We start from the raw sequence: 12,502 nt of genomic DNA, 5'->3' as shown, positions 1-12,502 counted from the left end.
GGACTGGGAACTCTATACATCTGATTCCCAAGGACTTTGGACTCCATAAACTAGTCTCTCACAGTAAACCCTAATGCCATGTTTTTACTGCTGCCACCATGCTTATAAGTTCACTGTACAAGCCCACCCACCCATTTGCTTGATCTCTTTCAAGACTCCTGGCTAAGAATAGTTTTTATCTTCACTCTTTCATTGGATAATGTTGGTGTTTTTTCTCGCTGACAGGTGGTTGGATCGGAGCAGAGATTGGAAACACTATTGAGCGATTTGATCCCGTGGACAATGTTTGGCAAGTTGTTGGAACGATGATTGTACCACGGTACTATTTTGGTTGCTGTGAGATGGAAGGTGTGTATGACAAATATGTCCAATATTGGACACTTCCGAATTGGGGTTTTTGTGTTTTTTGTTTGTGCTGGTAGAAAAGTTATTAATGGTCTCTTGGTTGACTTTTCTTAGAAGGGATTTTCAGAAGGAGCCCTGTAAGAAAGTTCTGAGAGACAAACCTAGAATATGAGCAAGGACTTTACACACTTGTTCTTGCAACACACTCTCGAGGTAGCAGCAGTTTAGCAGTAAGGCAGACCTAGGAGATCATGAGTTTGGTGTGCAAGTGCAGTTAACGCTCATTCAAGTAACAGAGTTTGACACAGGAATATAACAATATACATTTTATTAAGCCAAAACACACATGAAGTAATTTAGCATACTCTCAAAGGGAGTCTACACAACACTGTACGGTTAAAACAGTAATGAGTCAAACAGTCAAAACTATACTGCACTAGTAAAGTGGGGAGAAGTGGTTAAAACAAGGAGGTAAAAAGCAGTTTAAAAACACGCGTTTAGGAAAACTGGTTTAGGATTTTAAAAAAGAGGTTTCGCTCCCAATTTCCCTAAACTAAGGGGCTACCCAGGGGGAGTTATAGGCTAGAACTCATTCTTTGACAGCCAGGAAAGAGTATTGTTAGGGAGTTGACTTTGCACCCATGCAATAGCTAAGAATTTGGCAAGGAGGGTGAGCAAAAGCTGTACCCTGAATTCAGATGTTCATATCAACCAACCATGGAGTATTCAAAATCTTTGGGGGCCACCCCTGTTGGTGGGATCCAGGGGTGGGAGGTGCAGTGGCTGAAATACGTGTCTGTTTTAGCTCAGGTTAGCCTGCAGTTTGGATTTCCGGTTCCAGTGAACTTGCACCGAGATTGGCCAGAGGACCTGGGACAGAAGCCCACAACTCTCCCTGTGAGGATGGATCCAGATGACACAGCATACGAAGAAAAGCAGCCAGGAAAACCCGGGTAGGAGGCAGGAGGCTTAGCTCAAGGTGGTGGCCCTTCTTCAGGTTCCAGGGCAGCTGGTGCAGTACACAATGTTCCTGGACAACAAGCAGAAGAACTGTATTCGCTGTGGTCTGGTTTGCATTTTTGAATGCTGGGTGTCCTTCAGAGGTCTTTCTCCTCCTGCTCCTCTACTTGGGTCAGTCCTTCCATTCTGGGACTGTATTCCTGACCGCTTTACAGCTGTTTAACATTGTTTATGGCAAGGGTCTCCTGCCTTGGTGCGGGAATCTTTCACCTGTCAGATGTTTTGTGGATTCAATGATAGATATCGCTATGGTGCATTCACTAATTTAACAGCCCTGATATACAATCTCACCCCGCAATTGTAGGACAGAAACAGGCTGTGTCACAAATTACATCAAGGACTACATGCTAGAGCCTAACCTCTACCCCAAAGGCGGTCTAAATGCCCATCTGGGACTGTCGCATTTTTTGTGGCTTCGTATAGTATTGTTCCGGAAGCAAGGCTCTGGAGAAAGTTGTGTCTGCGCTTTAGTTCAAGAGAAACTACTACCCCTGAGCAGATTTACTATTGGATAGCAATATTGTCCTGTGTCCACCGTTTGGGTGAATCTATCAATGCTTATTATACTTGTGTGTATGATACAAATGCAATGCTATCAATGTCTTCCCTACAGTTTTTTTCACTAAACCAACAAGTGTTTGCACTTTCAATATAGTGGGCCTCATTACGAATCCGGCGGCAACCAGCCAGGGCATTACGACTCTGGTGTCCCGGGAATTCCGTAGGCGGAATTCGGTAAATCCCCATTCCCATTGAGTCCAATAGAACTCAATGGGGAAGTGGAAACACCGGCACCATCTCGTGATGGTGCTGGTGTTTCCACGTCCGCCTGCAGGCGGGCGGTGTTAAACCCGCCAGGTCAGACCTGGCGGGAACGCCACCTCCCGCCTGCAGGACTCGAGAATCGGGCGGTCCGGAATTAACAGTGGCGGCGGGTTTACCGCCACTGTTATTTCCGGACTACCTGACCCGTAATGAGGCTCAGTATACACCTAAATAGAAACACGTTATTAATCTTCCCACTCTCTCATTTAGCTTTTATGTATATTTCCTCTCTTGAAGAGATAATATAGGAACATAACAGTAGAATAGTACAGCAATATACTGCTCCTAATTTTAGCAATATAGAGTAGATGCCAAGCATTCTATTCTTCTAAAATGTTAAAACTAACAATCACAAGTGTGTATGTAGCCATTGTGACCAGTACAACTGAAAATCATACTCAAAATTGTTATGCTGTGGATTGGCAAGTTATGTGACGGTGGGTTCTATGGTTAGTTAACTAAAAACAGCCTACAAGTGATCAAGTGCTTTGGAGCAAAAATGACTGCAGGTAAAACATTTCAAGTCAATCCCTGGAAAGGATTCCTCTTGCCCTTCCTCTGTTCTTCGATGGATCCACTTATCCTGGCCAAAATAGTATGAGGGCAACACTGGCTATCTAATGGACACTGTATCGAAATTCAGTACCACCCTAAATCAGTGTCACAAGCGCAGGGAAGATTGAAAGGTTAACCTAACAAAAATACATCATGGTGTCTCTTTATAATCCTCCCATTGAAAAGAACATTGAAAATGTATGTTGAAAAAAATGGGTTAAATGGCTTATTCAGCCCCCAAAATATTGAAACGGTCAAAATATTAAAATTAGGACAAATTGGCAAAGTGCCCTGTGAGCAGTTTACTGAGGCAGTTCGGCTTTGTAACTAATGTTTGCCTCCAACTTATTGAGGCAAGCATTATAAATCTGAATTTGGAAAATTGTCTATGTGGCAATCTTATGCCTAAAGACTAGCTTATACCACTCTTGTCCTACTCATTAAATCTGTGTGCTTTTCTTACCCAGCCAGGACAAGATTGCGTGCCGGCAAGTCTCCTGGCTGTTAGCCTTCATTGTTTTCAACAGCGTAGTCTTTGGTGAACTCCCTGGACCTCCTCCAGGCTGCTAAAACAGCTGCTTTTTAAAGTCTCACTCCCGTTTCCCTGTTTCCCAATCACATTCTAACATATATTGTAATCAGAAGTGACTAGAACAAGACATTGGGCCTCATTACACGGTAGGCGGTAAGGGTTTACCGGTACCAGTATTTTACCGGTAAACCCTTACCGCCTTACTACGAGGTCCCTTTGCGGGTTGGTACATTAACGCCTGCTTTTAGCAGGTGTTAAAAAACGAACCCGCAAAGGGACCGGGGTGCTAATTATGGTAGCGCAATTTGCAATACCGTAATTAGCGCTTTCCCCATTCCCATTATGCCCTATGGGAATGGGGAAGGGCAATGGAGGAAGAAGGAATTACCGCCTTCCCAACCTTGGAATAGGGCGGTAATTCCCCTTTCCTCCAAGGCGGTACCGGTAAATTACCGGCATGAACCATGGCGCTAATAGCGCCATGGTTTACCGCCTACCATGTAATGAGGCCCATTGTGTTTACATTTGTATTGAAGCCAATCTTCTCGTTATATGTTGCTTATTGGTGAACCTGCGTATTTATATAAGAAGTAGTTTGTTATCTTGTTTAACACAATATTGCATGCTTCTGATTTATTTCCTCTTCAACTACTGTTTTAATAATAGTGTTAGCAAGTTGCTGCACACAACAACATAAAAATTCCAAGGGTGCAGAAGTAAACTTAGGACACCAAGGTGGCATGCTTATTGTTATAGACTTTTATTGAACTAAAAATAAGGAAGAACCCTACCCGTCCCTTTGACTAAGAGGAGTTTCAATCGGCCCAGACCCCCAAGCGCTTTTAGATGCGGCAGAGGCCTCGGAGTGTGCATTAGGGCCTCGGGGGAGGTTACAGGGAAAACGGGTGGGGGTGTTGCCTGGGGCTACAATGCGGGGAGAGTGGTACATGCTTTAACTTTATAGTATATTGAATGAAACGCCATTTTAGATACTAGCAGCCATATTGAAATTGAGGCCTAGTTCGGCGCTGCAGCCAGGGCCGCGGCTCAAGCCACACGCAAATGGAAATACGTTTATGCATGCAAGAATAGGGAATAGGTTGTAGCATAGGCACCGGTGAGAAAGGCCAGAGCTACAGAGATTCATAGACCTTTCATTGTCTCATGTTGCCAGTATTCGTATCCCAGAAGAAATGCGCCTTGCAAGGCCACAAGGGGGTTGAGAGCTATCTGCAAAAAGCAATCCCACGAGAAGGAGGACACGATCCTCCAACCTTCCACATCCCAGCTCTGAGTAATAGCACCCAGATGCCCCCATCCCAAGACCACCAGCATTCCAAGGACCCAGTCAGTCCCAGACCACCGACCATAAATCTGTTAAACCCCCAATCGATCAGAAAAGATCAGAAAACAGGGATTTGTGCTGCAAGGTGCCTGGAGGGGTAAAACAACACAGCCAAAACAAGGGTGGGGCGCTTTGGATGGGCGCCGACATGTCTGGAATCCAGTTAGTGTGTGCGATACAATGACCTTGAAGTATCCTCTTAGCCTTTGTCTACAGTACCAGGTGCACATCAGGTTAGAGATACAGCCTGCATTGTTTTATTCACATAATCACCAATTAATTGTAGCTACATGCCTGATGACGAGCAAGGAGGCAACCCACATGGAAGAAGATGGACAGACGCGCTGGGACCAATGGCCTGGCATCCCTTATGGAGTAGGTAGCCTATGTATAAGGTCTCACCAACGAGCCATTTGGATTTGTAATTTATGCAATTTATGTCACTGATGACGCTTTGTGCCTTCATAAAGTGTTGCTCATACTGATTTTGCCAGAATGTTCCATGGCAGCAGAGTGCTTTGATGGCGCATTTGTATTTTTGTGGAAATAATACTTTGTTTTCCCTGCACGAGGTGTGCTGGGCTTTTTTCCCTGGTGGGTTGCATTTTTTTGGTTTGAGCCCTGAGCGGTGTTCGCTGCCAGTGAGGAGCAGCTTGCAGGGCCGGCGGTCCTGAAGGGACGGAGCTGCTCTGCTGCTCTGTGAGAAGGCGCAGGCGGAGAGTACCGGGCGCTGTGTGTGGTATAGCCATTGGCTGGGGACAGTGCCCTACTGCAGGCTGGGCTTGCTGCCTCCTGGTGAGGTCTAATACTGGTGGACCCGCTTGCAGCAGCCAGGCCCGTGTGGCGTGGCAGTGGCGCTGCAGCAAACTGAGAAGTGCGTGGGCCTGTCTGATGTACAGCAGACCACCTGTGTTGTGCTTTCGCTACCTCAGTGGGATGCATAGGATGGAGTGATTTGCTTGGGGGGTACTGAAGGCATCTGATCTCAGCAGCAGCAGTTCTGGAGGAGCCGCATCTTAGCAAGTACATATATCTGGTGTCATTCATACTTTGTCCTGGGAGCAGACCTGAGGGGAGGCAGGATGCCTCTGGCATAGCAGCTTCGGGCAAGCCGGACCTGGCTATTTTCACAGGCGCTGTGCTACTGAGCGACGGACAAACGCTTATCCTGTATTAATGACTTAGGGCAGTGTTTAAGTAGCCGTATGAGGGAAATGAACGTTTGTGAGACTTCAGAACCTTTCCCTTTTTTTTATTTGAGAGCACAAGCGGCTTCCTGCGCTGGTTGCCGGGACACCCCGATTGACATTATGTTTCTGTAGCCCGTTTTATGGCATCTTCCGAAGTGGGACAGTAGAGAGCGGGAGAGGCAGTGGGGCCCGAGTATGAGTCATGCTACTAGGCTTCTAGTTTATGATTTGGGAGATGGTTTCTGGTTGGAGTCTCCTTTTGTTTTTTCTTTTTCACATTTTTTGGAGGGCGTGTTTGTCCTGTTTGTTCAGGGGTTTTGGCAGTTATCAAGGTGGCATGGTGAGGCAAAGCACAAGCGTGGCAAATAACTTTGCACATATTACTTTAGTGACGATGGTAATGCAACACACACTGGTGGTGCTGCAAAAATGCTGGATGGCTTTTGCTGGTTCTACTGGGAGCAGGGTAATTTTGGGGTGTTTTTCTTGCAGTGGCGGTGGGTCAGTAGGGATCAATGTGACCTTGGTAGAGCAGGAGGATGATTAGCGACCTGAAAATTGCTACATGGAATGTCAGGTGCCCAATAGTTACATCAAGAGACTTCAGATGAGTGCTTAACTGAGGAGGATGGGAGTACATATCGTGTTACTTCAAGAAACGCACCTCACTGTTGACAAACACACAGTGATTGTTAGGAAGTGGTGGGGAACTGTACGGCACTCCTTTCTCCACAAATGCTAGGGGTGTCCTAACATGGGTGGCATCATTAGTTCCTTTTCAACTGCTGGAGTTTTAATGCAACGATGAAGATAGGATGGCGTTGGTACACAGGTTCATTGAGAATAGGGAGGTGTGCATTACTAATACCTATGCACCCAACAACAATGACACAGTGTTGTTTTAATTCCTTCTACTCGAGAGTGGCTGCGTTCAGGGACGCTATGTGGATTTGTGGGTGGAGGGCTTCAACTGTACACTTAACCATCTTGTGGACAGGTCCGATGACAAATACCGGAAGCAGTCCCCTGCAGCCAGGTCCTTGTGCTCACTACTGGGGAATCGAGCCACCATGAAGGAGCTAGAGGTTACTCGCATTATGCAGCCTCTTCTAGGTTACATACCCGCATAGATTATATGATTATATGCATAGGTTTTATGTATACGGGCAGGACACTGCAGGGGATTTTACTGCCATTGAATATAAAGCTAGGGTCCTCTCTCTGCTCATGCTCCGCTGATCACAACCTGGTAGAGGTCTTCGCCCAGACCACCAATCCAATCTGGCGCCTTAGGGCTAAAGCTTTGCATGATGGCGTATTCAGTGAATACCTTGATGACAGAATAGCAGAGTATTTTGAGGCCAGTGTGGAGAAGTTCATCACTTTATCGGACACCTTTAAGACAGTGATGAGGGGGGAAGCTATTGGCAATATGGGTGGACATAGGAAGTAAATATTGGAGCATTGAGACTGCAATTGAACTGGCAGAATGGGGCGGAAGGGGGCAAGCGCGGTCGATGGCCATTTACTGGCTCTGTGTCGAAGGTGCATTAAGGATGGCTTTGCAAAATACTCCCAGAGGCTGGCTGCGGAAGAGGGACAAGCCGGGCAGGCTGCTGGCGTGGCTGTGCCGCAGGGAGGACCCAAAGGAAAATTATTTGTGCTATACTGTCATGCCTTCGGGTCGTTTCTCCGGCCATGTCCCGTCACCCAGTCACATGACCACTCTCACCCACTCACCTGTCTCCCGGGGCTCACGCAGGCAACCCAGTTTGGCTCGCGCACTAGCAAAACAATCGCCATTCACTCTTCAGTCGCGCTTGCGGCCGTTTCTCCATTGGCAGTTGCCATGGAGACTGGGCAGCCGCTCGAGCAGTAACACACGCGCTCGTACCGTTGTGGCCCGGTCACATGACTTGACTATACGATCACGTGTCCCAGGCACGCGGTCACGTGACGCTATCCGGTGTCATATGACCAGGAAGTAAAAGGTACTTAAACTGTGCAGTGCCTGTACACCACGCTTCACAGCTGATTTCCTTGGAGACTCTGTCTGGCTGATTTACCCGTGTTACCTATCCGGCTTCCTTGAACCTAGCTCTTGTTTTTGGACTTCTTGTGGATCACGTTTGGCTACGGCGACTTCGGCTCTTCTGTTCATCACGGCTTCTGACCTCGGACTGAATCACGGACTTCCTCTGGATCCTGCTCTTGTTCCTCCATTGATTCGGACGGTTCTTCCTGGCTTCAAACTTTTGCTCAAAGGGATACAACACTCTCTCCAGGTGGAGACTGGCAAAAAACATACGAACCTACCTCTTCGGTTGGTCCCTTGCCTACGTGAGTCCCGGAACCATCCTCCCTTCCGGGTTCAACTGTCATCAAGTCCCCGGTAAGACTCTGATTGCTCTCTGTTTTAGTACATGTAGTATCCTGTCTGCTTGGTTTATAATCATTACCTTTTTTCACAGCCGCCTTGGGGTTCCCAGTACTTCGGTTCCGGCTTCGGATCTTCTCCACCTGTGGCCTCAAGGGTTGCACAGGGAGTGATAAGTGTTTCTCCCTGTGCGGCACTTGGGGACGGAGGTCTCCTATATCTTCACGACTCTCAACACACAACAGACCGTGAAGCCTGTCGTGTAAGAAATGGAGGGTGCCGCTGAAGACCCCCTGGCCGCTGTCATCCAAGCACTCACGTTACTACGGGCCGACATGGTGGCTGCTAATGCAGCAGTCCATCAGCGTCTCGACCTGTTGCAGAGCGCCCAGCATCCCTTACCCGCAGACCCGGAGGTTGGTGACGCCACTCCAGCATCTGTACCCCTTGCACAGCCACTCCCGGCTCCCGTTCCGGTGGTCCTGCCCTCTCCCTTTCCTTTGGCTGCCGGGGACCCGAGGAAGTTTAGGACTTTCCTTAACCAGTGCAAATTGCACTTTTTGTGCCGACCCCTTGCTTTTCCTGACCCTACCACCAAGGCGGCGTTCACTCTGTCTCACTTAGCCGGCACGGCTGCTGCTTGGGCTAACCCACTGTTAGAAACCGATCATCCTGCCCTCTATGATTTTGACCAGTTAGTATTAGAAATGTCCAGAGTATTCGACACCCGGTATAAAGCACAATCCCATGATCTAGAGCTGCTGGACCTGTCCCAGGGTAAGGGCTCCCTCATTGAGTACATTACACGATTCAATCAACTAGCAGCTGAGACCTCATGGCCCGAAAGCAAAAAATCGGTTGTATTCTATAGAGGGCTAAGCAACCCTATGAAAGACGCTTTGGCTATGGTACCATCCCTACCAGTTCAGTTCCCGGCTCTGGTGGACTTGGCTCTCCAAGTGGATGCACGGCGCTCTGAACGCAGGGCTGAGGCTGGGTTTTCCCAGTCTGCCGGCTCTGCCGCCTCATCGCCTTACACTGAGTCCACCCGCGAGCCTATGCAAATAGGGGGTGTTAGGAGTCGCATCACCACCAGGGAGAGGGAGCGCAGAAGGGCTGAGAACGCCTGCTTTTACTGCGGCTTGGGGGGGGCATTTAGTGAAGGAGTGTCCTCGGAAACCCAAATCCAAGAAAACGGATTTTCGTCCAGCTCGATCCTAGATGCGGGGGTAGGATCGAGTTCTCCATGCCCTTCCCCGAATCACACTCCTTCGTTTGGTCGAATCAGGCCTATTCAAGCAGACGCCACCATACAGCCTGCCCCTGGTATCATTCATTCCGTACAGATCACTATTGATTCCGGGGCCTCCGGGAACTATATCGACATCACTCTAGCCCAAACACTGAACCTGCCTTTGATCGACAAACCCCGACCCAAACCGGTTCAAGCAGTCGACGGGTCAGAGCTTGTTTCTGGTCCCATTAAGCAACAGACAGCTCCCCTCATCCTGACCATCCAATCAGTCCATAAGGAAACCCTCCACTTTGATTTGATATCCATGCCCCAGTTTGGCATCATTGTAGAAATACCGTGGTTACGGGAACACAACCCACACATCGATTGGGGAACGGGAGGCATACATTTCGAATCCGAGCTCTGTCAGAACTACTGCCTGCCTGTGGAGAGAGAGACAGACTCCCCAGCATTAGCTCTTGGTGCGGTTGCCCAACTGTCAATACTAGGTGATGCAATACCCCCTGCCTCACACATAGTGGGTTTAGTCACCAATCACATTCCTGTGGTTTATCAGGATTACAACATCCTATTCGATCAGGGTTCCTCCGAAGTACTCCCTCCTCACCGCCCATATGATTGCCCGATTTACTTGGTTCCCGGGGCTGTGGTACCCTCGGGCCGCATCTATTCTTTGTCCCTGTCGGAGGATCTGACTCTTAAAGAGTACATCGATAAAGCGCTGCGCCTGGGTCACATACGACCGTCTAAGTCATCTGCAGCTAGCCCGATATTTTTCGTGCCCAAAAAAGAGGGCGACCTTCGTCCGTGTGTTGATTATCGTCGACTCAATGCCGTCACTGTTAAGAACCGTTACCCAATTCCACTCATCTCTCCTCTTCTAGATCGGTTAATCCATGCCTCCATATATACCAAGTTGGATTTGCGGGGGGCCTATAACCTCGTCCGCATCCGAAAGGGAGACGAATGGAAGACCGCCTTCTGTACGCGGTATGGCCTTTACGAGTATACGGTCATGCCCTTCGGTCTGTGCAATGCCCCGGCCACTTTTCAACATTTCATGAATGACATCTTCTCGGACATTTTAGACGTGTTTGTGGTGGTGTATCTTGATGATATACTCGTCTTCTCTCACACTCTGAAAGAGCATACTCAACATGTACGAGAAGTGTTGTCCCGGCTGCGAAACCACTCGTTGTTTGTGAAACCCGAAAAATGCCTGTTCCATGCATCTAACGTGGAGTTTCTGGGGTTTAACATTACACCTGGTGTTCTGGCCATGAATCACACCAAAGTACGGGCGATCCTCGAATGGCCAACACCACAAACCCTAAAAGCCTTGCAATCCTTCTTGGGTTTCGCTAATTTCTATCGGCGTTTTATCTCTGAGTTCTCTTCCCTTGTGTCTCCTCTCACGTCCCTTACCAGTCCTCTTGTTCCGTTCAAGTGGAAGGAGATACACCAGCAGGCCTTCGACGCACTGAAGAACGCCTTTACCACAGCCCCTGTGCTCCAGCACCCTGACCCTGACCAGCCGTACGTTGTTGAGGCTGACGCCTCTTCGTTCGCATTAGGGGCAATCCTGTCACAAGCCTGTCCCACTACGGGACGGCTTCATCCTGTTGCCTTTCATTCACGCAAGTTCAACCCCGCGGAAACCCACTATACCGTGACCGAAAAGGAGTTACTGGCGGTAATGGACGCCTTTCGAATCTGGCGTCATCACCTGTTGGGGGCCAAACATAAGGTCACGGTATACACCGATCACAAAAACCTGCAAGACCTGGCAGCCCTTAAGTGCGTAAACAGTAGACAGGTCAGATGGCACCTGTTCTTCGCCGCTTTTGACTTTCAAATTAAACATCGCTCTGGCTCTGAGCATAGCAAGGCCGACGCTTTGTCTCGCTCCCCTGGGAGGGTTTCGTTACCAGTGTTCCCCGACACGCTCTTGCCCCGGGGGCATGTTGTTTGCACTTGTACGCCTCCTCTACCGCTACTAGAGGCGATTCGTTCTTGGGTCAAGAAACACCCCGATCAACTGTCGGAATGGGACCCCGCCTTTCATGACGGTCTGCCGTATGTACAGGACTGCCTATTTCTCCCTACCACTGACACCAGGAACCTAGCCCTGGAGTGGTCCCATGACGCCCCGATCAATGGTCACCCGGGTCAGGCCCGCACCTTGGACCTCTTGAAACGCTGGTGTTGGTGGCCTTCCATGAGACGTGACGTGGGCTGTTACGTGGACTCGTGCTCAGTCTGTGCTCAGGGCAAACACCGTAGGGGTCGTCCATTGGGTCTTTTGCGCCCCTTACCCGTGCCACCCAAGCCCTGGCACACCCTGAGCATGGACTTTGTGACTGATTTACCCAGGGTCCAAGGTTACGACACCGTATGGGTAGTGGTCGATGTCTTCACTAAGATGGCCCGCTTCGTCCCTTGTCATGGTATCCCTTCTGCCCCTACCTTGGCCAAGCTTTTCTTCGATTCCGTTTTTTGTCTATACGGCCTTCCTTCTGTCCTGGTGTCCGATCGTGGTTCGCAGTTCACTTCCCGTTTCTGGCGTGCCTTAACCGCTCTGCTAGGTATCGATGCGCGTTCTCCTCCGCTTACCACCCAGAAACCGATGGTCCGACGGAAAGAACTAACCAGTCCATGGAACAGTATCTGCGCTGTTTGATGCTGCAGCAGCAAAAGACCTGGTTGCAGAACACCCGTTATGCTGAGTTTGCCTATAACAACGCTACACACTCATCCACTGGTTTCTCTCCGTTCTATGCCATGTATGGTCAGCATCCCCGTTTCCTCCCTGTCCCCGACACTACGTCCACCGAGAACCCTGCCGCAGAAACCTGCGTTCGGGATATGACGGCCCTCCATGCCCAGGTCCTCGTTCATCTGCAGGAGGCACAGGCTTCCATGAAAGCCTCCTCGGACGCTAGGCGCACCATGGCCCCTTTATATCACGTTGGTGCCCGGGTTTGGTTGTCCTCCCGACATCTCCGCTTGAAGGGCTGACGCAAACTGTTGCCCCGTTTTGTGGGTCCTTATGTTGTTT

The 12,502-nt window shown here is 49.2% G+C and overlaps 1 protein-coding gene across 1 annotated transcript in view; it reads left to right on the top strand.

The window, feature by feature from the left end:
- IPP (intracisternal A particle-promoted polypeptide) overlaps positions 1-12,502 on the top strand; it is a 365,647-nt gene that overhangs the window by 277,924 nt on the left and 75,221 nt on the right. The window contains exon 7 of the mRNA XM_069642391.1: positions 226-348. Coding sequence (XP_069498492.1) covers positions 226-348 — 123 coding nt within the window. The remainder of the gene's footprint in view (positions 1-225; positions 349-12,502) is intronic.

The sequence above is a fragment of the Ambystoma mexicanum genome, chromosome 1q (genome assembly GCF_040938575.1).
Source record: "Ambystoma mexicanum isolate Mex_15411 chromosome 1q, UKY_AmexF1_1, whole genome shotgun sequence".
Lineage (NCBI taxonomy): Eukaryota > Metazoa > Chordata > Amphibia > Caudata > Ambystomatidae > Ambystoma > Ambystoma mexicanum.
This window is presented reverse-complemented; position numbering and strand designations above follow the sequence as displayed.